The sequence below is a fragment of the Molossus molossus genome, unplaced genomic scaffold, assembly GCF_014108415.1.
Source record: "Molossus molossus isolate mMolMol1 unplaced genomic scaffold, mMolMol1.p scaffold_m16_p_27, whole genome shotgun sequence".
NCBI lineage: Eukaryota > Metazoa > Chordata > Mammalia > Chiroptera > Molossidae > Molossus > Molossus molossus.
The window spans coordinates 2,860,374-2,882,866 of record NW_023425363.1 but is presented as its reverse complement, the minus strand read 5'-3'; the positions used below and the strand labels follow the sequence as shown (position 1 = coordinate 2,882,866).

At 44.7% G+C, this 22,493-nt stretch overlaps 1 protein-coding gene across 9 annotated transcripts in view; it reads right to left on the bottom strand.

Annotated features, from left to right (window-relative positions):
- SPECC1 (sperm antigen with calponin homology and coiled-coil domains 1) overlaps nucleotides 1-22,493 on the bottom strand; it is a 219,695-nt gene that overhangs the window by 188,302 nt on the left and 8,900 nt on the right. For 6 of the 9 annotated variants that reach the window (XM_036278348.1, XM_036278347.1, XM_036278342.1 and 3 more), the window contains exons 2-4: nucleotides 18,428-18,597; nucleotides 8,972-9,088; nucleotides 8,745-8,880 (exon numbers count right to left, since the gene is read on the bottom strand). In XM_036278348.1, the coding sequence (XP_036134241.1) occupies nucleotides 8,745-8,880; nucleotides 8,972-9,088; nucleotides 18,428-18,597 (423 nt within the window). The remainder of the gene's footprint in view (nucleotides 1-8,744; nucleotides 8,881-8,971; nucleotides 9,089-18,427; nucleotides 18,598-22,493) is intronic. The other 3 variants (XM_036278349.1, XM_036278343.1, XM_036278350.1) reach the window with 1 other exon arrangement.

The following is a 22,493-nucleotide window of genomic DNA, read 5'->3' as shown; positions in this document are numbered from 1 at the left end:
TTTAAGGCCAATATTTCCTTATTGATTTTCTATTTCAATGACCTATCTACAGCTGTCAGTGAGTGTTTACGTCCCCAACTATAATTGTGTTTTTGTCAGTTTCTCCCTTTAGTTTTGATAATAGTTGCTTTATATATTTTAGTGTTCCCTGACTAGCTGCATCTATATTGATATGTTATGTCTTCTTGATATGTGTCCCCTTTATCACTATAAAATGTCCATCTTTGTATCTTGTTTCCTTTTTAATCTTGAAATCTATTTTGTCAGACAGAAAGAAGTACAGCTACACTTGCTTTTCTCTGGATGCTATTTGCTGGGAGAATCATTTTCCACCCTCACACTTTGAGTCTGTATTTGTCCTTACACCTGAGATGTGTCTTCTGATGGCAGATACAGTTTAATTTTGTTTTGTTTTTTATTCAATCTGCTACTCTGTGTCTTTTCACTGCTGGGTTCAGTCCATTTCAGTCTGTATGAGGATTTCCTATAGCCATTTTATCTCTTGTTTTCTGGTAGCTCTGTGTCTCCATTGTTCCTTTCCCTTATGTTCCTGTCTGTTGTTTTAGTTTGGTGGTAGTCTATGATTTTTTCTCTCTGTTTTTATGTTATGTGGCTCAGTTCTAGATTTTGTGTGTGCGTGGATACCATTAGGTTTATGCAAAAGAAAATTTCATGTATACAGTAGTCCTTTTTCTTCTGAATGCATCTTATCGCCTTTCCCCTGTGCAAATCTGGACCTTTACCCTGCCCCCTTCATCTTGTTATCACAACGTATCCCTACTTATGCTGTGAGCTCATTTCCAAATCACAGTAGTTATTTTTTCCTCTTTTTAAGAGTGTTTTTACCCCTTTTAACCTCCATGTTATACTTAGGTGTATAACACCCTATTCTGAATAAGGGTTGCCATTTCCTGCTTTTTGTCTGTCAGTCATCTTACTCATAGGTTTGTGTCCTTTTGTCTTTTGTTTCAGGTAGAATAACCCCTTCAGCATTTTCTGTATTGCAGGTCCTGTGGTAGTAAATTCCCTCAGCTTTTGTATGTCTGGAAAAGTCTTTATGTCTCCTTCACATCTAAAGTATAACTTTGCTTGATATACTATTTTTAGTGGCAATTTCTCTTTCAATACCTTGAATATTTGATTCCTAGTTTTCAGGGTTTCTGCTGAAAATTCTGATGAAAATCTAGTGGGATTTCCTGGCTGCCAAAAGAATTCTTTCTTTGTCATTAATTTTTGACAGTTTTAACATAATGTGCCTTAGAGATGGCCTTTTGGGATTTGGATAATTAGGTATTCTGTTTACTTCTAGATTTCAAGGATCTCTATCCACAGGTTTGGGATGTTCTCATCAAGTATTTGAATAGGCTCTGTGTTACCTTCTCCTTCTCTTCTCCTTCTGGTATACCCATTATTCTTATATTACTCTTTCTGATGGAGTCAGACCGTTCTCATTGAGTTCTCTCATTTTTTTTTTTTTACCGTGAAGTCTCTCTCTTCTTCTACCTGCATCATTTCTAGACTTCTATCTTCAACATCACTAATTCTTTCTCTATCTGGTCAGCTCTACTTCCTAAGCTTGTTAGTTCATTTTTAATCTCTTTTATTGAGTTCTTTATCTCCAGAATTTCCATTTAGTTCTTTTTTTAGTTCCATTCTCTTTGGTAAAGTATTCCTTTTGTTCATTGATTTTATTTTACATCATTAAACAGCCTATCTGTATTTTCTTATATCTTATAGAATTTTTTCAGAACAGCAATCTTGATTTCTCTGTCATTTAAATCATATATTTCCATGTCTTTAAGTTTATTTTCTGGAGATTTTTCATTTTCTTTCTAAGCTGCCTCATTACCTTGTTTATTTATGGTATTTGATAAATTCCTTCTCTGCCTAGGCATCTATAAGAATAAAACTTATATAATAAAATATATTATTTAAATCATTTTTAATTTTTCAATTATAGTTGACATACAATAATAGATTCGTTTCAGGTGTACACTCCAGTGATTAGGCATTATACAACTTACTAAGTGATCATCCCAAAAAATCTCGTACCCATCTGACATCATACATAGCTCTTAGACTATTATTGACTAAATTCCCTATGCTGTACTTTAGGTCTCTATGATTATTCTGTAACATCCAATTTGTACTTCTTAATCCACTCACCTTTTTCACCCATTCTTCCAATCCCCCTCCCATCTGGCAACTATCAAAATTTTCTCTATAGATATGAGTCTGTTTCTGTTCTGCTTGTTTGTTTATTTTGTTGGTTTTTTTTTTACATTCAATTGTTGATTGATATGTATTTATTGTCATTTTATTGTTCATATTTTTAATTTTTTTCTTCTCCTAAAGACCTTTTAACATCTCATATAATACTGGTTTGGTGGTGATGAACTCTTTCAGCTTTTGCAATGGAAGCTCTATGTCCATTGATTCTAAATAATAGCTTTGCAGACTACAGTAATCTTGGTTGTAGGTCCTTACTATTCATCACTTTGAATATTTCTTGCCAATCCCTTCTGGCCTCCAAAGTTTTTGTTGCAAAATCAGCTGACAGTCTGATGGGAGCTCCCTTATAGGTAACTAACTGCTTTTCTCTTGCTGCTTTTAAGATTCCCTCTTTATCTTTAACCTTTAGCATTTTCATTAAATATGTGTCTTGGTGTGGGCCTCTTTGGATTTATCTTGTTTGGGACTCTTTGTGCTTCCTGGACTTGTATGTGTCTTTCCTTCACTGGGTTAGGGAAGTTTTCCACCATTATTTTTTCATATAGGTTTTTAATTTCTTGCTCTCTCTTTTCTCCTTCTAGCACCCCCATGATACAAATATTGGTATGCTTGAAGTTTCCCAGAGGCTCCTTACACTATCTTCATCTCATTGGATTCTTTTTTTCTGTTCTGATTGGGTGTTTTTGCTTCCTGATATTCTAAATCACCAGTTTGATCCTCTCCTTCATCTACTCTACTTTTGATTCCCTGTTAATTAGTATTTGTTTTAGTTAATGTATCCTTCATTCCTGAATGATTCTTTTTTGTGGTTTCCATGTCTTTTTTATGTTGTTGAAGTTCTAAGTTCATTGAGCATCCTTATTAACCAGTGTTTTGAACTCTGTATCTAGTAGATTGCTTTTCTCCATTATTTTTTCCTAGACTTTTGTCCTGTTGCTTCATTTGGGATATGTTTCCTTATCTCCTCATTTGGCAGCCTCCTGTGTGTTGTTTCTACATATTATGTAGAGCTGCTATGTCTCCCAGGTTTGGTAGAGTGGCCTATGTAGTGGGTGTTCTGTGGGGTCCAGTGGTATAGCCTCCCCCAAACACCCAAGCTGGGTACTCCAGATGGGCCCCTCCAACCCATGTGGACTGTGTATATACTTCTGTTGCAGTTGAGCCTTAGTTGCTATTAGCACGTCAATGGGAGTGATTTACCCTGAGGCAGATGGGCTGAAAGGATGGGCTGCAACCACCGACCACCATTGAGGGTCAGCTGTGCAGGGGACCACCACACAGAGCAGGACTTACTTCGGTTCCTCCCTGTCTGCCCCTGGTACCTTTCAAACTGCGGTCCCAGTGCTGGAGCTTAGAGGGAATGAGTGAGAATAAGTTCTTGTCCAGGTCCAATAAGAAGCCCTCTGTCTCCTTCAGCCACAATCCCTACTGGCTTTTACAACCAGAAGTTATGGGGATTTCTCTTCCAGGCAATGGAACTCTGGCCTGGTATGGCGCTGGAACCTCTTGCTCCTCAAGGAGAACCTCCACAGCTGAGATATCCTTCCCAATTTTCATCAGCCATATGTGGGTGCAGGACCAGCCATTCTGCATCTCCGATCCTACTACCAGTCTCAACATGGCTTCTTCTTTAAATCCCTACTTGTAGGACTTCCATTCAGCCAGATTGTAGGCAGTTCTGAAAGATGGTTATTCTCAGACCAGTAACAACTAAGGAAATTGAAGATGTAATCAAGACTCTCCCAGCAAACAAAAGCTCAGGCCCGAACTGCTTCACAGGGGAGTTTTGCCAAACATTCAAAAAAGAACTAACACCCATTTTCCTCAAACTACTCCAAAAAATTCAAGAAGAAAAAAGGCTCCCAAACTGGTTTTATGAGGCCAGCATAATTCTAATTCCAAAACCAGATAAAGATACCACAAAGAGAGAAAACTATAGGCCAATATCTCTGATAAACCTGCCAAAATCCTGAAATACTAGCACATCGAATCCAGCAATATATTAAAAAAGTTATTCCCCATGACCAAGTGAGATTCATCCCAGAGATGCAAGGCTGGTACAATATTCGCAAATGAATAAATGTGATACACCACATAAACAAAATGAAAGATAAAAACCATATGATCATATCAATAGATTCTGAAAAAGCATTCGACAAAATCCAGTACTCGTTTCTGATAAAAACGCTCAGCAATCTAGGAATAGAGGGATCATATCTTGACATAATAAAGGCCATATATGAAAGATCTACAGCCAACATCATACTCAATGGACAAAAACTAAAAGCATTTCTCTTAATAACAGGAACAAGACAGGGATGCCCACTTTTGCCACTCTTATTTAATATAGTACTGGAAGTCTTAGCCACAGCAATTAGACAGGAAGAAAAAATAAGAGGGATCCAAACTGGAAAGGAGGAAGTGAAACTGTCATTATTCCCAATATGATACATATAAAACACTAAAGACTCCATCAAAAAATCTGCCAGATTTAATAAACAAATTCAGCAAGGCAGCAGGATACAAAATTAACTTCAAGAAATTGATGGCAGCCCTGGCCGGTTTAGTTCAGTGGTTAGAGCGTCAGCCTGCGTCCAGAGAGACCCGGGTTCGGTTCCCGCTAAGGGCATGTACCTCGGTTGCAGTTTGTCCCCGGCCCTGGTCGGTCGTGTGGGTGGCAGCCGCTCGATGTGATCCTTTCACGTCGATGTTTCTTTCTCTCTCTCTCTCTGTTCCTCTCTCTCCCTCCCACTCTACCTGAACAAAAAATGGAAAAATGTCCTCAGGTGAGGATAAAAAAAAAAAAAAAAAGAAAAAAGAAATTGATGGCATTCTTATACAGCAATAATGAACTCACAGAAAGAGAAACTAAAAAAGCAATCCCATTTACCATTGCGGCAAAAAAATTAAGATACCTAGGAATAAACTTAACCAAAGAAGCAAAGGACCTATTTGAAGAAAACTACAGGACACTGAAAAAAGAAATAGAGAAAGATAAAAAAAAAGTGGAAGTACATACCTTGTTCATGTATTGGAAGAATTAACATTATTAACACTATTTAAAAGAAAAATAAATGTCCATACTACCCAAAGCAATCTATAGATTCAATGCAATCCTCATTAAAACACCAATGACATATTTCACAGAGCTAGAACAAATAGTTCAAAAATTCATATGGAACCAAAAAAGACCCTGGATAGCCACAGCAATCTTGAAAAAGAAGTACAAAGTAGGTGGGATCACAATACCAGATTTTAGGTTATACTACAAAGCCACTGTAATCAAAACAGCCTAGTACTGGCACAAGAACAGGCATATAGACCAGTGGAACAGAACAGAGAACCCAAAACATTATGTTCAATTAATATTTGACAAAGGTGGCAAGAGCATACAATGGAGTAACGACAGCCTTTTTAATAAATAGTGTTGGGAAAATTGGACAACTACATGCAAAAAAATGAAACTAGACCACCAACCTACACCATCCACAAGAAAAAACTTGAAATGGATAAAAGACTTAAATGTGACTCATGAATCCATAAAAATCCTAGAAGAAAATGTAGGCAACAAAATTTCAGACATCATACGCAGCAGAATTTTCACTGATACATCACCGAAGGCAACAGAAACAAAGGAGAAAATGAATACATGGGACTACATCAAACTAAAAAGCTCTGCACAGCAAAAGAAACAACCATCAAAATGGAAAGGCAACCCACTGTATGGGAGAGCATAATTGCTAATGATATATCAGATAAGGGGTTAATTTCCAAAATATGTAAAGTACTCATACAACTCAACAAAAGGAAGACAAAGAACCCAATCAGAAAATGAGCAGAGTTAAATAGACACCTCTCCAAAGAGGGTATACAGATGGCCACGAGATATATGAAAAAGTGCTCAATGTCACTAATCATCAGAGAGATGCAAATTAAAACAATGATGAGGTATCACCTCACACCTGTCAGAATGGCTGCCATCAACAAATCATCAAACAACAAGTGCTGGCGAGGGTGTGGAGAAAAGGAAACTCTAGTACACTGCTGGTGGGAATACAGACGGGTGCGGCCACTATGGAAAACAGTATGGGGTTTCCTCAAAAAATTAAAAATTGAATTGTTATTTGACCCAGTGATCCCACTTCTAGGAATATATCCTAAGAAGCCTGAAACACCAATCAGAAAGAATATATGTACCCCTATGCTCATAGCAGCACTATTTACAATCACTAAGATCTGGAAACAGCCCAAGTGTCCATCAGTAGATGAGTGGATAAAAAAGCAGCGGTACATATACACAATGGAGTACTATGCAGCTGTAAGAAAGAAAAATCTCTTATCCTTTGAAACAACATGGAGGGACCTGGAGAGTATTATGCTAAGCGAAATAAGCCAATCAGAGAAAGAAAAATACCACATGATCTCACTTATTTGTGGAATATAATGAACAAGGTGGGCTGATGAATAAAATAGACCCAGAGACATAGAAAGGAGTATGGTTCAGACTGACAAACCTCAGAGTAAGGGGTGTGTGGAGGGGGGGGGGGGATGAGATGAACCAAAGAACTTATATGCAGGTATGCATAACCAATGGACATAGACAACAATGCTAGGGGGGGTGAGGGGGAGCGGGATGGGAGGAAGTGGTCTAGGGGGGGAAAAGGAGAAATGTCTGTAACAAAAATAAAATTTAAAAAATTGGAGGAAAAACAAATAACGAAGATGGTTGTTCTCTGGTTGTAATTTTGATGTGGCTGTGGGAGGCGATGAGTACTGCATGCACCTATGCTGCCATCTTGACCAGTAGTTCTGCTGTTTGTTTTTAAGAGTAGCACTTCTCTATTTAGTAGTTGGAGAAGTCTTTCTTTTGTCTTCCAGTAGGTGGCGCTGAAGCACAAGTTTTTACATTTCTCTGGCACTGCTCTGATTTCTCAGATCGCTGTGGAGTGGTGGACATGCCGTACATTCCCTGGGGAGTTGGGCTTCTCCTCGGTGACCAGGTCACATCGGTCTCAGGGTTCCACCCCCATGGAGCAATGTGGTCGGTGATGGGGTTCCAAGCCCATGAAATTCCGGTGCTGTCCTCTGCAGAGATGGGTGGGGGTGGGTGAGCTGGGAGAGGCCTGTTGGTGTGTCTGGCTGTGTTCCTATCCCAGTAATGGTGACTACTCGATCTCATCTGTCTCACCTTTGTCTCTTCACCTTGTCACTGGGACTAGCCACAGAGTGCACCTACCGCTCAGGGGCAAATACTCCGCCTCTCCAGTTCCCAGGGCTGCAGGCAGTGTGCTCTGAGGGGTGAGGGGAGGCACCAGGCTCCATGGCTTTGTTTGCAGCCTGGCACTGGCGGCTCCACACAGCGGCCGCACCTCTGCGCTCCATCCTTGCCCAGGTCACTGGGTCCAGGCACAGTGCATACCAACCACTCCATGAGGAATGCTCACCTCACTGTGTCTCTGCTCCTCGGGCTGCAGGGAGTACAGGTGGCCACCTGATTCCCCCCTCTCCTGACACCTGCATCTGTGGCACAAGTTCCTGCTCTTCTCCCTTCCCCCCTCCCCCCTTCCCCTGCCTCGCACACCTACGGATGTTTCAGTGTATAGATCTCTGTGTACTGAGCAGGGAACCCTTCATCAAATTATAACTGTTCAACTTGCTGTAACTTTAAGGGAAGAGGCCAGGGGAACCTCTCATGTCGTCATTCCTCCAACATCACTCCTCTGTTCTTTGATGATTTAAGTTTCCCGTACTCTGAACTCAAATATAATGGTTAAAAACAACAACACTTTTTCTGCTTTGGCTCAGTGGTTAGAGCATCAGCTCATGGACTAAAGGGTTGCAGACTCGATTCCCGGTCAAGGGCATGTACCTGGGCTGCAAGTTCGATCCCCAGCCCCAGTTGGGGTCATGTGGGAGGCAACCAATCAATGTATCTCTCTCACATTGATATTTTTCTCTCTCCCCCTCCCTTTCACTCTATCTAAAAAAATCAATGGAAAAATATCCTTGGGTGAGGATTAACAAACAAACAAAAAGACAGTAACACAGACAGTTCACAGTTCCAGGGGCCACTGTCGTCTAAGCAACTCAGAGTGGCCTTTATGTGCGATCATTCCATTTTTCCAGAGAATGTCGTGCACCCACACCTGCGAGGGACCTGCAGAGCTTGTTCACTCAGTCTCATGCACGTTGCACCAAGACAACACCAGAACATATGCCACCTTGCCTGGACTTCACACACTCGATTACAGATGGACACTGGCAGGGCAGGGGCAGTCCCGGTATCCCCACGACCCTTCTCTCCTGCCTGTCTCCTCTAGCTGTGAACTCCCCTGGGCAGGATGCTGGAACCTGAAACAGTGCCTGGCCCAGAGGGACTGCTCAACACATATCTGATGGAGGAAGGGATGCATCAATCACTGAAGTGCTTTCATAAGGCCAAGACGAACGGCCCATCTGGGTCCCTCCGACCTGGGCCCCTCAGGTGTTCCTCTGACCGAAGTCCCTCCTACCTGGGTTGCTCCTCAGGCGGACCTCTGTGAGCTCAGCGATGGTTCCCGCTGTCGACGTCTTTTTCAGTCGCACTACCCCAGAAGCTGTGGTACTGCCTGGCTTGTTGAGCATGTCCTCACTGCTGGCCCTCTTGAGCTGAGAGAGAAGTAGAGGGGAAAAAGAGGATGAGGAGATACATTTTCAGTAAGGAGTGCCATAAACCCAGAATGCATCGGAGCGATACCACCTGCCCAGAGCTTAGGATGCAGTAATGGCCTCTGAGGAGCACGGCAGTGCCCGGGGACAAACACAGAGCTGGACAGACCTGCGTATCTCTTATAGGTCTGAGTATGTTCTTCCATTCCTGTTTCAAAGAATATTATAAGACTATGGGTGAATATCACCCATCATGTCATACTTCAAATAAGGAATTCTTAAAAACCCTGGTTTCCTAGGAAAAAAATATCTAAAGATTGGGAGCTGATGAAAAAAGAACTGTGAGATGCACAAAAATCAGGACATGGCAACACACAAAAAAGTTTTAAGATAATTTTGTTGTCCTTGTGGGTTTTTTCTTTAGGTCCAGTGACATGGAAGCATGGAACAGGCTGACAAATCTCAGGGGGGTAGGAGGAGATTAACCAAAGAACTTATATGCATATATGCATAACCCATGGACACAGACAATGGTGCAGTGAGGGCCTGGGGGGAGGGCGGGAGCAGGGTGGAAGGGGTCAGTGGGGAAAAACAGGGGGACATCTGTCATACTTTCAACGATAAAGATAAACTGAAGAAATATACACGTCTGGAGGAAGCAGAGAGGAGAGATATAAAATGAAGAGAGTAAAACCTTGATATAATGGACTAATTTGAGCAAGGGGATGTCCATTAAAGCCAGAAGTCCATTATATAACAAAGTAGGTTTTCTGAATGCATATGTTAAAAAATTGACAAATTAGCCTGTTTTTACTTATGTAGACAGGTTTGTGTAATTAAAATTAGGTATGTATGAAAGGTTTGATTTCACAGAAAAGTTTTCTGTATGTATTACGGTAATTTTATCATATTTTTTTTTTTTTTTTTAATCCTCACCTGAGGACATTTTTCCATTTTTTATACAGATAGAGTGGGAGGGAGAGAGAGGAAGAGAGAGAGAGGGAAACATCGATGTAAAAGGGACACATCGAGTGGCTGCCACCCGCACGACCAACCAGGGCCGGGGACAAACTGCAACCGAGGTACATGCCCTTAGCGGGAACCGAACCTGGGTCTCTCCGGACCGCAGGTGGACGCTCTAACCGCTGAGCCAAACCGGCCAGGGCATATTACGGTAATTTTAAATTTATACTGAATAGGTCTAGCAAATGCGTGCATCCACCGTCACCGAGAATAAGCAAACGCACAGGGCTGGGGCGTGGCCTGGCGCGTGGCCTGGCGCGTGGCACACTGCCAGCAGGCACTGAACGCCGCGCAGTGTGATAACAGAACCAGTGACCACTCGAGATATGGTGTGACCATGTGCTAATCACTTGCCAAACATTGTTTATGAGCAGTCACTCTTGGATTTAAACATGTAGACGATAGCTGTAGATACATAATATTTGTTTTTGTCAGCAAAATTACTACAGTGTTTTTTCCAACATATGGCCTATTCACTAAAATTTGTTAAAAATAACTGGATTAATAACAAAAATGACCTGCTAATTTAATTATAAGCAAATCTTGGTTAAAAGTCTTTTAAAATGAACAGGGTGGCCCTGACCAGTTTGCTAAGTGGTTAGAGCATCAGCCCGAGGACCAGAGGGTCACAGGTTTGATCCTCAGCCCCAGTTGGGGTCATGAGGGAGGCAACCAACTGATGTGTTGGGAGGGAGGGCGGGAGAGAGAGGGGGAGAGAGAGGGGAACATCGATGTGAGAGAGACTCGTCAATTGGTTGGCTCCCACCCAACCCTGACCGGGGCCAGGAATAGAACCTGCAACCCAGGTATATGCCCCTGATTGGGACTTGAACCTGAGACTGTTTGGTCCATGAGCCAATGCTCTAATTACTGAGCCAAACTGGCCAGGGCACTACACATAATTTTTTAAAAAATGAATTTACCAATAAATGGATGGATCTTAAAGACATTACCCTAAATGAAAGATATCAGACACAAAAGAATATGCTGCCTGATTCCATTTATATGAAGTTAAGAATTGGCAAAAGTAAATGATGGTGACAGAAATCAGAATAGAGGTTTCCCCTCGGGGAGTTACTGAGTAAGAAGGAAGCTTCTGGGGTGCTTGAATGTTCCACATGTAAAATGTCAGTGAGCTGTAGAGCTGAGACTAAGATGACGCATGCTATATTCTTTATTGTGAGTACGCTATGCCTCGATAACAAAGAAAAAGAAAGTTGGGGTGGGGCATAATTTGGGCAAAGCCTCGGTTCCACCCCTGCAAAGGCTAATCTATTTTTTCCCATTTTCTTCATTCTATTTTTTTTTTTATCTTCACCAGAGGATATTTTTCCATTTATCTTTAGACAAATTAGGAGGGAGGGAGAGAGGAAGAGAGAGAGACAGAGAGAGAGAAACATCGATGTGAGAGACACATCGACTGGTTGCCTCCGGTGTGACCCCGACCAGGGTCAGGGATGAACAGCAACAGAGGTACGCGTGCCCTTGGCCGGAATCGAACCCGTGTCTCATTGGTCCGCGGGCTGACACTCTAACCACCCAGCCAGACCGGTCAGGGCCCATTTTCCCTATTCTTATTTAAAAATATTTTATTGTGGTAAAATATACATAACATAAAATTTAGCATTTTAACCATTTTAACAGTGTAGTTCAGTGGCATTAAGCACATTGTGCAATCATCACCACCATCTGTCTCCAGAACTTTCTCATCAACCCCAACTGAAACTCTACTTGTTAAACAATAACTCCCTACAGCCTACTTTCTAGGAGGAAAGATGATAAAAATCTTAGTATTAGTCAAGCAACATTGGTCAACATCTTTAACAAATTATTAATTTAAAAACAACTTGTTAACATTGAAGGGTCGTTTGCACACACTTCCAGTTACTAGATGTGAATAGAAACATATTTTCTGGCCAACTCTGTGACCCTAGTTCAACAACAGGCCTAAATATGGCCCTTGGGCTGATGCAAAGTCATTTGGTTGCCTTTCCAGGAACTCCACAACTATTTTCTCTTTCCCATTTCAGTGTCACAAGGGTTGCTGCACCCAAGCGTCCAGCTTCTCAGGTTACCCATTAGGTCACCAGTGTGATTTTTATATGACAATAGTTCATGATGTCAGCAACTTTGTCTCAACAGAAAAAAAACAACAACTATTATTCACTCTGCCTAGAAGCATGCCCAGGTACCTCCCTAGATCCCCAAAGGAAAAGTCTTCTGATTTTGGGCTTTGAAAATTCCCCAGACCATACCTCAAATAAAAAAATAGGAAATCTCTGCAGTTAAGGGAATTCTTAATGCAGTGATGCCAAAGATATGCACTTGGTTCTGCCTGCCTCCGACCGTTCTCTGACACCACTAAATCAGTAAGTCTGACAGAAAGACGTGTGGATTATCAAATTACAGCAAAAAGCCCAGGGAGCAAAGGCTCAGTCTGCAACAGGACAGGACTCCAACCAATGAGAATACATCTGGGGACCAGGGGTAAAGTTGCCTCTGCAATTCCACCACAGCCTCTGCCCCCTCTTCCACAAGAGGAGGTGAGGTGATGGGCTGAGACAACAGAGGACAGGAGGACAGGAGTCGGAATGCAGTGGGAAGACTTCCCAATCATGGTCCACTCTGAACTATAAACAGATCGGATCCTGTCCTCTCCAGGCAAAGAGATTAATAATGTATGCTACCGGCCATAAGTGTCCATCCCCTCGCCTCTCAGCCTGGGAGTATGAGTGGCAGCAAAGCATCTACAGGGAGGAGTTCGTTTCCCCTGCACCTTCCACAGGGAATTCCACTGGAGAAAGGCTTAATGCTTAGAAGCCTTTTCAGGAAGCAGGACATAAAGGTGAAAACCCAGTCCTCCTTGTCCTCCTAAGCAAACAGCTGAAGCTACTCATCCTCTATCACTATTCAAAAACATTTTTTAAAACTGATTTGAGAGAGAGAGGAAGGGAGAGGAAGAAACATCCATCGGCTGCCCCCCTGCATGCCCCCTGCTGAGGATCGAGCCCACAGTCCCTGACGGGGAATCAAACCAGTACCTCTCGGTGCATGGCTTGATGTGCAACCACTGGGCCACACTGGCCAGGCCCTCTGTCACTGTTTTTTCGGATGCAATATCAGATACAGAAAGCTACTCATCTCAGTTACTAATTCTTGTTCTCTCTGTTCATGGCTGCATTTCTGGCTTTGTTTCCTGGTCAGTGACAGCAGCTTCAGCACTACTTGAGATTTCTGGGCTGTTATCAAAGGTGCCTGCACAGACGCACTTCGTTGTTGCTTTGATATGTTTAGTAAGTGCCTTCTTCATCCGACTCACTGGTGCTAAGGTGCCAAGCACCTGCACAGGAAAGCTACAAAAAGAAAATGTTTAAATAGCCCTCAGAGTTCAGTGACTATGGAATTCTTCTCAACTCCACCAAGAGAGTGGAGGAAATCCAAAACTCTAAAATCATCACACAGAACAATCTCGTCTTTAAAGGGAGATAACATGTTGTGGTTGAGCAGTGGTTCTCAAACTTGGGCTTGCACTGGAACCCCTGAAGGGCTTGTTTAAATGCTTTCTGTTGCCTATACCCCACCCCCCAATCTGCCCACCACCATCACCACCAAGTGTCTGATTCCCTAGGCCTGGGGCGGGGCCTGAGAACCTGCATTTTCAAGACATTCCCAGGAAAAGTGGATGCTGCTGGTCTGGGAAGCACACTGAGAACCACTGGGTGAGCCCTGGCCGGTTTGGCTCAGCGGTTAGAGCATCAGCCTGCGATCCAGGGAGACCCGGGTTCGGTTCCTGCTAAGGACATGTACCTGGGTTGCAGTTTGTCCCCGGCCCTGGTTGGTTGTGCGGGTGTTAGCCACTCGATGTGTCCCTTTCACGTCGATGTTTCTCTCTCTCTCTCTTCCTCTCTCTCCTTCCCGCTCTATCTGAACAAAAAATGAAAAAATGTCCTCGGGTGAGGATTAAAAAAAGAGAGAGAGAGAGAGCCACTGGGTGAGGGCAGCGGTGTCGCCGGAAATGCAACACGAGACATGTACAGTGTAAAGTGGAAAAGTAATATTATCAAAATATTATCAAACAATGTAAAATATATCAATTAGGCACTTACTTTTTCTGTGCTAAGTCTTCAAACTCTGGCGTGTGTTTCACACTTACGCACATCTCGAGTGTGAGGAGCCGCATCCCAAGGGCCACACAGCCAGCGGTGTTACGCTGGGCGCACAGGTTGGAGCACCCCAAAGGATGACTACCGGAGGCTGACTGGGTCCCCATGGGGGGCCTGACCCCTGGCCACAGGAGACTGGGCAGGGTCAGTACACACCCAGCCAAGCAGACCTTTCCCTATTTTTTTGCTTGACTTTCTTTAAAGCAAATCAGCAGAAAGTAAAGACGCAGTCAGGCCTTCCAAGGAGTGTGAGAGGCTTGGGCATGATGCAGCCACGCCCACGCCACAGCCGGAAGCCAGGGGCCAGCAGGTGACACGGAAGCAGAGGCAAATGGACATGAGTGACAAAGAGAGTCCTGGGTGTCCTCGCCCCTGGTCCCTGCTTCTCTGAGCTCCAGTCTTGTACCTTTGTCCTGCCCACAGTGAACCGTAAGGTCTGTTCAGTATATTTCTTCTCTGCCAAAGCCAGCTCAAGCCAACGTCCTGCCATTTGCCACCAAGAAAGTCCTGCCTACAGGCCTGGGCCGTGTAAGTAGCCAGACTGCAGTGGCCTGCCCGCCTCAGAGAACGCCGGTGCTTCCCTTCCCGGGGCTGGACTTGACGAGCACAAGAAGGTCGACCCCCAGCCCACCCGGGCCACTGTCCCCTGGGCTCCCACCGCCCTTCAGAGGGGGCCAGCACCTACGTAGGAGATGTCATTCTACTGTGGCGGATTTGTTTCCGTTTTCCTGTTTCCAGTGAAAGCCTATCTATCCATCCCCTATGTATCCACTTACTACAAAGCAAACAGAGTAAGATGTTCAGTACATAATTCAACTTCCCTGCATGTGTGCAGAACTTAATCATAAAATACTGGGGGAATAATCTACTTGTTTTTCTGTCTACAACCATGTCCCCTTTCTGTTCTGTTCCCTGGTGTTTAGTCTTCTCTACTCACACTGCGGTGGGCAGGGGAGAGCGGTCGCGGCAGAGGAACCAGAGGAACAACGGGAGGGGGAAGGCGTGGTGTGGCGGCTCTGCCTGCCGCCCTTCCCTGGGCCTGTTAGTCTCTGTAGCCTGCGGCCCTTCCCTGGGCCTGTTAGTCTCTGTAGCCTGCCGCCCTTCCCTGGCCCTGTTAGTCTCTGTAGCCTGCGGCCCTTCCCTGGCCCTGTTAGTCTCTGTAGCCTGCGGCCCTTCCCTGGCCCTGTTAGTCTCTGTAGCCTGTGGCCCTTCCCTCGGCCTGTTAGTCTCTGTAGCCTGCGGCCCTTCCCTGGCCCTGTTAGTCTCTGTAGCCTGCGGCCCTTCCCTGGCCCTGTTAGTCTCTGTAGCCTGCGGCCCTTCCCTGGCCCTGTTAGTCTCTGTAGCCTGCCTGCGGCCCTTCCCTGGTCCTGTTAGTCTCTGTTGTAGATCGGCCTGCAGATCCCAACAATCAGAAATGAGAGCAGAGCTCTGGCTGGTTTGACTCAGTGGTAGAAGTGTCGGCCTGTGGACCGAGGGGTCCGGGTTCAACCTGTGTTGCGGATTCCCCTGCCCTGGTTGGGGTCATGTGGGAGGCAACCAATCCATGGGTCTCTCTCACATGGATGTTTCCCTCTCTCTCTCCCTCTTTCTCTTCCACTCTGTCTAATAATCAATGGAAAAGTATACTCAGGTGAGGATTAACAAAAAAAGAAATGAGAGTAGAAAGTCTCTAACATGAATGGTTGCTTTCCCCTGACATTTTCCCTGTGGACAAGTTTCCAAAATGCTCACCCATCAGTGGCGGAGTGTCCAACATTTCCTTGCCCTTAGGGAAAGCTCCAGAACTTCCAGAGGCTCTACTGGTCTGCACTGGGAAATGTATGTATTCATTTGAAATTTAAATTAAAGATGTTTCCCAAGTATGCTATAGATCAAGTGAATAAAAACAAAAATCACAGAGCCCTGGCCAGTTTTGCTCAGCGGTTAGCACATTGGCCTGCGGTCCAGAGAGACCCAGGTTCGGTTCCCGCTAAGGGCACGTACCTCGGTTGCAGTTTGTCCCCGGCCCTAGTAGGGTTGTGTGGGTGGCAGCCACACGATGTGTCCCTTTCGCATCGATGTTTCTCTCTCTCTCTCCTTCCTACTCTATCTGAACAAAAAATGGAAAAAAGTCCTTGGGTGAGAATAAAAGAAAAAAACAAAAATCATGGAAATAATGGCTGGGTCCAGGGTAATAGAATAATAAACAAAGCTGTGTGTGGAGCACTTTGTCCACATTTACTTTCACCCCAGAGCACAGCACAGCCGCAGGACTGGCCCGAGGTTTCACAGACAGCAGGCAGAGCCAGGATCCCCGCTTGGCCTGGTCTGAGCCCCCAGCCTGTTCCAACATCCCCCATCCTGCCACACACAGTGGACTCGGGCATGTATAAGCCCTGAGTGCCTGCCAGGTGGCAGATGCTTTTCTGAGCCTAAGGGCAGAGCTGTGCAGCAAAAGGAAAGGCCCTCCTAGGCCTAGCTGCCAGCCATGGGAGATGGACACTCACCAAGCAGGTGTGTGTGGGCAGTGGGAGCCGAAAGGCAGGGCGAGGAGGGTGAATGGAGGCCAAGGGGCCTTTTACATAGCTGCTCAGGGATGACGTCTGATGAGGGGGCATTTGAGCACAGACTTAGAGGAGGAGAACCAGGGAGGAATGCGGAGGAAGGAAATGGGCAGAGAGAGCAGCAGACACTCTGTGCAGGACTGAGCCTGGCTCCTCAGAGGGACAGCGCCAGTGAGCGCCAGGAGCCCGCGTGGCAGGAGCTCAGGGAGCCAGGGCGGGGCAGGCGATGGCATCTGAGAGGGAGTGGGTTGAGGTCTCTGGGGCATTACTGACCATTCCAAGGACTCTGCTGCTCACTCGGGCGAATGGAGAGAGCCCCTCGAGGGGATGAAGCAGGAGTGACGTGTCTCTCGTGCTAAAGGACCACTCTGGCTTCTGCTGGGAATGGTTGTAGGGTGCAAACACAAAGCAGAGGGAGCATTTGGGAAGCCCGTGCAAGAAAGGTGGTGGCGTGACCCAGGTGGAGTTGACGTCAAATTTTTAGGTAGATGTGACAGCATCTTGCTGATCAAACTATGGGATGTAAGAAAAGAAGAGCTCAAAGATGATGCCATGGGCTCTGGCCGTTGAGTCAAGTGGGGAGATTCAGGAGGAGCAGGTTTGGGAGGAGTGAGACATGGCTGAGAAGGAATCAAGATTCAGTTGGAGGGTCCTGGTTAGACACACAAATATGGTCATCATGAACATACAGTATTCATGAGAATGGACGCTAACAACTGGAACAATTGTTGGAAATTTGTGGGGACATTTTTAGTCATCACCATGATTGGAGGTACTACTGATATTTAGTAGGTGGAAGGACGAGGAACCCAGATGTCCTAAGAGGAATGTGACAAACCTGCACACAGAACTGTCCCCCATCCCACACAATCTTCACATCGTCTGCAGACATTCCCATGGAGGGAACACTTGATTATTATCAGAGCCTAGAGTGTCCCTTCTCGTTATATACAACAGTGTACCCCTTGCACAGCTTTACGATACACTGGAGTTTCTAAGAACAGCAAGGGAAGACTGCGGCTTGGCTCCGAACCCGACCAAGCGTGTTCCATGACCACATCACTGCCCCCATACTCTTCACGGACTTAAGTCACAGACCCAACGACCCTGACGAGTCTGTGTCATGGCTGTCACCTCCACAGTGCTCCGAGGAGCATCCAGGTCCTTCTGCACAGCCATGCTGGGCATGTGCAGACGGAAATACAAATTACTGAATTAGAAGCCATTTTCCTTTTATAGCTAGGATATTATAGCAATTTTTCCAAAGCGTGTGTGTAGGTAGGTTATACACCTCTGATTTCATCTCAGGGTAGTAAAGGAGGTGTTGGGTGTGAGTGACACAGTCACTGGAGAAGAGCTGAGGCCCAAGGACGGTGCCCTAGGTCCACCCAGGGTTAGAAACCCAGGGCAGGAGGAGTCAGAGGCAACTGAGAGAAGAGGACATTCCGGGCGCAGGGCCTGATCAACAGTGTTAACTCTGCTAATGGTTGAGTAAGACAGGGATGGGGAGCTGGCCATGGATTTCCAGATCATTCGTGACCCTGACCTCCACGGTGAGGTGCTGGGGCAAAGCTCTAACTGGAAAGCCCATGCAAGCCAGGGCAGGGGTCTGAATTACAGCTAAACATTTTGCAGATTTCCTTCTGGATCCCAGATGCCCCTGCTACACCCCCTTTGCTGTGTTCCTGTAGGTGAAGACATGCTGATTCTCCCAGGACCCTCCTGGGAGGCCACTAGCTTAGCTTACTGCCCTCATCAATCCTCCCGACAGGGACACTGGACACCCGGCCTCCTGGCCCTGTGTGTTCCCATCTATACCTTGCTGAGTTGGGACTCAAAAGCCAGCGAGGTTGAAGACTTAGAACTCTTCATGCCAGAAGAGGCTGCGGGAAGGGGCCGCGCGCGGTCAGTCCCATGGCTCCCCACTTTGGTGACCGGACTCCAAGGCTTGGCTGCACTCCTCATGCTTGTCAAGTGCCTCTGTCTGTCTGTAGAAGAGCAGAAGAAAAAACATGTGTGTCCACAACTTAAGCCCGCCGAGTGACATCGCAGAGCGTCACCGCACACCACGCTCTCCGCTGTCACCGTGAGAACCGGACGCTCTCCGCCGTCACCGTGAGAACCGGCTCACGGCTGCGCTGCGAGTTCTCTTCCCGAGGTGCCGCCCTCGCCCGAGGCCGATGCCAGCTTCACAGCGGCCGTCGCCTGCACAGACCGTGCCATATGCTGATGTTCCGGCATTACTTTTCAGCATGTGATGGCTTCTGCGCAGTCAGGGACACCTGATTCAATATTACTATATACCCACACACTACACGTGTGTCTATATTTCCCATGTGAAACAGGTCAGCTGGAGTCAAGACCCTATGTCCATAAGCCTTGCAGCTCAGGGCTGGTGATGGCACAACCTACCTGATTTTTAAATAGACATAAATGAATTATTCGAAAATTAGATGTCAAAGAAGCACAGCTTTTTTCTTCTTTTGAACAAAAATGGATATCATTTAAAAATTAATAGAGCATATTTTAACTGGCCAGAACTGACATGATAAGCTAGAGTTATGCTCTGACTAAAATTTTATAAAAGCAAAATTGTAAGCATCAATGTGCAGGTAAAGACCCTTGGGGAGAATCTGCACACCAAGGCGTGGCAGGCAGACCGGGCCACAACCAGCAACCGGGCCATAGGTGTGGCCGGCATCTCAACCTCTCTGAGCCAATGAAACTGAGTTAAATGCCTTCTAGGGTCTCATCCAGCTCCAGTCCTAACTCTGCCTGACCCCACGGACTCCAGTGACCAGGAGTGTGAGGCAGGATACCAAAACTGGGGATAATGCTCCATCCTCTCAAAGAAACAGATTGAAAAATGCAGTTTAAAAAACACCAACAGGTGATAGATAATTTCAGTGGCCACACTCACACCTGGGGATCTAATGAACTGCCCCTGAGGGGTGATGGCTGGTGTTAGGCAGCCCTGGGCCCTTCCACCTTCACCACATCCCAGGACACCCCATTGGCCACTCACAAGAAAAACAACAGACCACCTGCCCAGCCTAGCTCAGGCTGCGACCACGCCCTGTTCTTGTCTACTTTTCCTGGCCACAGGGGACATTTCAACTGCCACAGTCTCTCAGCTAGGGCCACCCAGTTCCTAGCCTACTTTTTTTTTATCATATTAAAGCAAGTCAATCCATACAGAATGGTAGGGTTCCTTTGAGAAAAACAAAGTAGAGACAGCAATTTGGGATGGTTATGAAATAGGACAGACAACACTGGAAGATACAGGACCATTAACCTCACGTATATGCTTGCATGGTGAATCTAGTCCACCGGCATTATTTTTCAGTAAAAAGTCACCACAATTTAAAAAGTTCCAAAGATATCCTGGAAAGAAGGCTCTCTGTTTGCCCAAGCTATAACACAGTACCCTAAAAATTTACATTTGGTTCATTGTTTTATAAGAAATTCTAAAGCCAGTTTTACATTTCAAGATATAAAAACATTAGTGTTTAATTTCACAAGTGTCCCTTTTTAAATAAAATAATAATTGAATTTTAATCCAAATGACTTTGAAGTTTTCCTCCGAGTTCCACTGGCTCATAAAAGGTACCCTGTGCTTCCAGACCAAAGTCCACGTTACGTCCTTTCCCTCCATGTATTTTCCTTCTACCCTATGTCTTTTCCCTTCCTGTGATTACGACCCTCATTCGAGTCTTCATCATGTCATTCCACACTTCTAGAAGTGTTTCTGTTCCTTTACATATTGAGCCCACCCATTACACGTTTGTAAAAATTTTCTTCCTTGGACACTGTTTCTTTCACATTATCCTTTTGGTCAAGAATTTCAGTCTTGCCCTGGCTGGACTGGCTCACTGGTTAGTGTCAACCTGCAGACCAAAGAGTCTCTGGTTTGATTCTGGTCAAGGGCACGTACTTGGGTTGCAGGTTCAATCCCCAGCCCAGTCGGGGTTGTGCAGAAGGCAACCAGTCAATGTGTCTCACATGGATATTTCTTGCTCTCTCTCTCCCTTTCTCCCTTCCACTCTGTCTAAAAATCAATGGAAAAATATCTTTGGGTGAGGATTAACAAAGAAAGAATTTCAATTTTGTTGGGACCCATATTTTAGTCATTCATTCATTTATCTGTTTACTCAACAAATATTTTCTGAGTATTTACTATGCACTAGTAAGGATACAACAGTGAGCAAAACAGACAAAATCATGGCTCTCGTGAAGCTTATATTTACTCACTAGAATCTAGCAGACCCTTCATTCTCTACCAATTATGTCTAACAAGACCCTGCCAAACCTTTCCTTTTCTGTTCTACCATCTCCCCCAGTTCCTTCCTCACCAAGCAGCAATCTAGTTCCTCGCCAACAGAGTCTCTGAGCCAAAAAAGCCAACTCTTACCCTATTCCCGCTCCCCAACAATTTTCCCACCCTCCCATATGGTGTTACCTGTGGTCCTCCCACCTGGAATGCCATCTCTCCTCCCCAAGTTTTGACTCAAATAGCACAATGGATATTTTCTTCTCTGACAGTTCCTTCACCAGGTCTTCTCTGTACTATTCTCATTTATACTTCATGGAAAATCCCTTTAAGTATTCATGAGTTGTTTCATAGGGCTAGGCTAAAAAAATTCCAAGCTCTAAATGAGTCAGGGAAGTAGAGCAAAAAGAGTCCTGGACCCGTGGTTGGGTGATCTAGTTTCTCTTCTAGCTCTGTTACAAACTATCCAGAGAGCAATCTTGAGCACCTTGAGCATGTCACTTAACTGCTTCAGACTTCAGTTATCTCCCTCACCGAAACGAGGAGGTTTGACCAGTAACAGGGGTGGCCTATTCAACTTCCCTTGCCATTCTTCAATTCTATTACTTTTAATTCTGCAAGCACTTTTTTTATAGCAGCATTCTTTTTTTAATTGAATTTATTGAGGTGACATTGGTTAACAAAATGATGTAGGACTCAGGTGTACAATTCTATAATACACCATCCATATATGGTATTGTGTGTTCACCACCCCAAGTCAAGTCTCCCTCCATCACCATTTATCCCCACTTTACTCTTTTACATTCCCCTACTCCCATTTCCCTCTGGTAATCACCCTACTGCTGTCTGTCACTATGAACTGTTTTTCTGCTTAATCCCTTCACCTATTTCACTCAGCCCTCCAACCACCTCTGACAGCTGTCAGTCTGTTTTCTGTATCTATGAGTGTTTCTATTTAGTTTATTTTGTTCATAAGATTCCACATAAATAAAACCATATGGTACTTGTCTTTCTCTGACTGACTTCTTTCATGTAGCATAATACTCTCCAGGTCCATGCTGTTGCAAAAGGTTTCCTTCTTCTTTACTGCTGAGTAGTATTCCATTGTGTAGATGTTTTATCTACTCACAGGCAATTGGGCTGCTTCCAAATCTTGGCTATTGTAAACAATACTTCAATGAACACAGGGGTACATACAGTCTTTCATATTAGTGTTTCAGGTTTCTTTGGATATATTTCCAGAAGTGGATACACTGGGTCATAAGGCAGTTCCATTTTTAATTTTTTTGAGGAAACTCCATATTGTTGTGCACAGTGGCTGTACCAATTGCATTCCCACCAGAGTGCACGAGAATTCCCTTTTATTTACAACCTCGCCAACACTTGTTTTTGTTGATTTGTTGATGAGAGCCATTCTGACAAATGCAAAGTGGTATATCAATGCAATTTTAATTTGTATTTCTCTGATGATTAGTGACACTGAGCATATTTTCATGTCTACTGGTCATCTGTATGTCCTCTTTGGAGAAGTGTCTATTCAGGTCCTTTGTCCATTTTTTAAGAGGAGTGTTTTTTTGGTGTTGAGTTTTATAAGTTCTTTATAAATTTTGGATA